General features: G+C 47.3%; 1 protein-coding gene across 1 annotated transcript in view; it reads left to right on the forward strand.

Moving 5' to 3' along the window:
- Positions 1-4,792, forward strand: part of LOC106814594 (DNA repair and recombination protein RAD54-like) — a gene marked incomplete at its 3' end in the record, with an annotated part of 11,444 nt that extends 6,652 nt beyond the window's left edge. The window contains exons 5-11 of the mRNA XM_014818936.1: positions 728-866; positions 1,296-1,365; positions 1,864-1,989; positions 2,284-2,352; positions 2,644-2,737; positions 3,793-3,917; positions 4,688-4,792. Coding sequence (XP_014674422.1) covers positions 728-866; positions 1,296-1,365; positions 1,864-1,989; positions 2,284-2,352; positions 2,644-2,737; positions 3,793-3,917; positions 4,688-4,792 — 728 coding nt within the window. The remainder of the gene's footprint in view (positions 1-727; positions 867-1,295; positions 1,366-1,863; positions 1,990-2,283; positions 2,353-2,643; positions 2,738-3,792; positions 3,918-4,687) is intronic.
- Positions 4,793-4,795: the final 3 nt, after the last annotated feature.

Below are 4,795 nucleotides of genomic sequence, written 5' to 3' on the forward strand. Positions count from 1 at the left end.
TCTGACAACGTGCCCTTGCTACTGCTGTTGTTGACAGAACTGGAGCAACGAGATCACTAAATGGCTCGGATCACGGATCCTCTCCTTACCGATCGATTCAGGAACGAAAGATGAGATCGACACTAAACTAGGTACGTGTGAAAGCGTGCGCGTGTGTGCATGCGTGTGCGTGTGCATGCGTGCGTGTGTGCATGCGTGTGCGTGTGCATGCGTGCGTGTGTGCATGCGTGCGCGTGTGCATGCGTGCGCGTGTGCATGCGTGCGCGTGTGCATGCGTGCGTGCGTGCATGTATGCGCGTGTGCATGCATGCCTGCGTGCGTGCGTTTGCATGCGTGTGCGTGTGCATGCGTTTGCGCGTGTGCGTGTGCATGCGTGCGCGTGTGCGTGCTTACAAATTTAATATCCCATCATTACGTTGTTAAATTACTCTCCATGACTGTGATTGTATAGGTTAGAAAGCTGAGTCAGGGTGACCAAGGATTGCCTGTGACCGGCCACATCTCTCCATGACTGTGATTGTATAGGTTAGAAAGCTGAGTCAGGGTGACCAAGGATTGCCTGTGACCGGCCACATCTCTCCATGACTGTGATTGTATAGGTTAGAAAGCTGAGTCAGGGTGACCAAGGATTGCCTGTGACCGGCCACATCTCTCCAGCGCGTATATGTATGTATGTGGATATTTGTCACTACATATATATTATTATAACAGCTGTCTCGCTACCTAGGTTCATCGTTTGGGAGCCGAGCGCTGGGTATACGACGTCAGGGCGCCCGCTGCGCGTTACACGACCCCTGTGAGGAGAATGCTCTTGTGTTATATTCACCCCCGGAGCTGAGTGCAAATGAACAGTTGAAGGTGGACATGTAAGTTACTGATGCATGATGAACATGTTCATAAATGTTATGAAGAACATATATACTCTCTATAGTACCGTCAACACCCCAAATTCGGAGAAACCTAATCTCATATTAAACCATACGAATTCTGAAGTCGCAACACCATCTGAGATATGTAAGATATGCCTGGAATAGGCCGCCTATAAACGGAACTTCACAGAAAACTGGAGTAAATGGACTGTACCGAGGGTGGTCGGTGTTTGGAGAGTTGACTGTATAAACGTGTTCGTTAATATTATGATGAATATATCTGTACTTGTTTAGAACAGATATGTCGTTCATGAATATTGTGTTTAACATATCTCTACAGCACAGATATCATTAGGGCACATGTGTTTTATCGCGCGTCGCCGTATGTGTTTTCGTATGTGTTCTTAACACTATGTGTTTTCGCAGGGAGAAGCAGCCTGTGCACGTTGTCGTTGATCCACTGCTGTGTAAGGTGCTACGCCCTCATCAGAGAGAGGTGAGCGAGAGACGAGCGTTCTACGTCTAGCGCGGCTCGATCGACAATGCGATCAACAATCTCAGTAGAATCGACCTCGAGTGCTATCGAGGCAAATCACAGATTACAGGATAGAAATTATCTGCGTCTTTGTGCGTCAGCGTGAAGATGGAGAATGAAGATAGAACGGGTCAATAGTGCGATCTATTAAATAATTTTAGGAAGGTAGCACTGCCACATTTAAAATGAGTTGTCCACCTTTTAATAGTGCATTCCACGGATAACCGTATGTATAGGTATCAATCCCTCGTATTATATAAGTACTGTATATTATATACTATACTAAACTTATATAGACTATATAAGTATGCAATACTAACTGTAATTCCTAGCGATTGTGATTCTTATAAGCAGTCGCGCAACATGCAAATGTCGTCAAGTTTACGTCGAATTCTTGCAGGTTTGAGCAGACTTTTAATGTTTGGTAGTGAGTATAGACATTGGTCTGTTGGTTTTCAGGGAGTAAAGTTTATGTACGACTGCGTCACTGGCTCTCAAATTCCTGATTCCTATGGCTGCATAATGGCGGATGAGATGGGACTGGGCAAGACCCTACAGTGTATAACTCTGTTGTGGACACTTCTAGTGAGTTTGTTTGCTTGTGTTTCCCTCAGTGTTTACTGCTAGTCGTTATAAGCTCCTACCAGCGCTGAAGTTACAGATGAGTCGAGCAAATGTCTCCCATCTTTGATCGATACAGATATGCGAGTGATTGCATGGGATATTTAGTCGTAAGGTAGCTATCTGCTTATCTTGCTGAGTGAATTCTATGTCATATCTACCATGGCTATCAGTGGGAGTATATTCTTCTAAATTAGACAGAATCGCTGTTCCCAGTTGTCGTCGTTATGTTTGCATTGTTTATCTTTCGTATTGTAGCGTCAAGGCCCCGATGCGAAACCTACGATTGACAAAGCCGTGATTGTTTCACCAAGTAGTCTGGTCAAGGTAAGCGATGACTGAAAGGACAATTATTTATCATAAAACTTTGATATCGACAGTAGTGTCAATTCACTACAGTCTACTTATCCATCGCCCTGGGCTTTGTTGTCAGCAACAAAATTAGTCTTAATATTAGTCCTAATATTAACTTCTTCTCTTTGACTATTGATAGAAACATGGTGAAGTTATGAGTTTCTCATACGCCATGTATAGATGTCCCGTCTACGAGAAAAGGTAAACGTTAAGTATAATATCGTGTTTCTGACAATGTGTTCCTGCTGCTGTTGTTGTTGACAGAACTGGAGCAACGAGATCACCAAATGGCTCGGATCACGCATCCTCTCCTTACCGATCGATTCAGGAACGAAAGATGAGATCGACACTAAACTAGGTGCGTGTGTGCAAGCGTGCGAGTGTGTGCATGCGTGCGTTGCGGTGTGGCATAAGCTGTGCGTGTGTGCAATTCCGTGTGCGCGTGTGCATGCCGTGCGTGTGTGCAATGCTGCGCTGTGTGCATGCGTGCGCGGTGCAGCGTGCGCGTGTGCATGCGGCATGGCGTGCATCGTATGCCGCAGTGTGCATGTTGCCTGCGTAGCGTGCGTTTTGCATGCGGCGCGTGTGCAGTGTCGACTTGCCCATGCCAGTGCGCAGGTGTGCAAATGCGTGCGCGTGTGGCGTACTCAAATTCAATATCCAATTTTAGTTGTTAAATTACTCCCCCATGACTGTGGATTGTATAGAGGTTAGAAAGACTTGAGTCAGGTGACCCAAGGATTCCTGTCACCGCGCCGTGAGCCAGGCCACGATGCTCTTCCATGCTGTGATTGTAAGTAGGTTAGACAAGCTGAGTCAGGTGACAACGGATGCCTTGTGACCAGCCACCATCTCTGCTCCATGACTGTGATTGTATGAGGTTAGCAAGCTGAGTCCAGGGTGACCAAGGATTGCCTGTGCCCAAGCCACAACCACGCGGTCTCTCCACCCATGAAATGTGATTGCATATAGGTCTAGCGACAGGCTCGAGTCCAGGGTGACGCAAGGATTGCCTGTGGACCAGCCCACACTTCCAATGACTGTGATTGTATAGGTTTAGAAAGCTGAGTCAGGGTGCACCAAGGTATGTGCCTGTGACCGAGGCCACGTCTTTCGCTTGCCTGTATCAGCACGACGACTGTGCGCCCAGCGACCAGAGTTTGAGTCGCAGATGAAAAAAGCTTAAGAGCCAATTAATAATTGGTTGTTACAGAGAGGTTCCCTGGCGCGAGCACGGTAGAACAGCCGAGCCAGTGTTTGATCCATGATGTCAATGTTGTTACAGAGAGGTTCCTGGCGCAGCAGGGTAGACGCAGCCAGTGTTGATCATGATGTCAATGTTGTTACAGAGAGGTTCCTGGCGCAGCAGGGTAGACACAGCCAGTGTTGATCATGATGTCAATGTTGTTACAGAGAGGTTCCTGGCGCAGCAGGGTAGACGCAGCCCAACGCCTGTGTTGATCGTATCGTATGAGACGTTTCGTCTTCACGCTCGAGTTCTACACAAGAGCTCAGTCGGCCTCGTTATCTGTGATGAGGTCAGCATCATCATCATCATCATCATCATCATCATCATCATCATCATCATCATCATCATCATCATCCTCCCACATGGCTATCATCCAACCACCATCCAATCACCATCCAACCACCGTCCAATCACCATCCAACCACCGTCCAATCACCGTCCAATCACCATCCAATCACCGTCCAATCACCGTCCAATCACCGTCCAATCACCATCCAACCACCGTCCAATCATCATCCAACCACCGTCCAATCACCATCCAACCACCATCCAATCACCATCCAATCACCATCTAACCACCGTCCAATCACCATCTAACCACCGTCCAATCACCATCCAATCACCGTCCAATCACCGTCCAATCACCGTCCAATCACCGTCCAACCATCGTCCAATCACCGTCCAATCACCGTCCAATCACCATTCAACCACCGTCCAACCTCTGTCCAACCACCGTCCAATCATCGTCTAATCACCATTCAACCATCGTCCAATCACCATCCAGTCACCATCCAATCACCGTTGATCTGAATTCTACTAATATCAGTGTGACAAGAATACTTATAGCATATTATTTCCATATCGTCTAACTTTAAACGATTAAAGATTAAAGTGTAAACGATTTTTACTTGGAGCACTTCAGCGCATCGCCTCACACATCATCTCTAGCGTTTGGCGGATGAGATTCTTCACGTTATTGTCGTTTGTCTACGTCGTGTTGCCTCCAACCTTATTATCCACGAGGAGAGAAGGAACTAAGAAGGACATGTCGTGTTGCAGGGCCACAGGCTGAAGAACTGTGAGAATCAGACCTATCAAGCTCTCACCCTGCTCAAGTGTCAGCGCCGCGTGCTCCTGTCCGGCACTCCCATCCAGAACGACCTGCTC

Source organism: Priapulus caudatus, unplaced genomic scaffold, assembly GCF_000485595.1.
Source record: "Priapulus caudatus unplaced genomic scaffold, Priapulus_caudatus-5.0.1 Scaffold948, whole genome shotgun sequence".
NCBI classification, from domain to species: domain Eukaryota; kingdom Metazoa; phylum Priapulida; class Priapulimorpha; order Priapulimorphida; family Priapulidae; genus Priapulus; species Priapulus caudatus.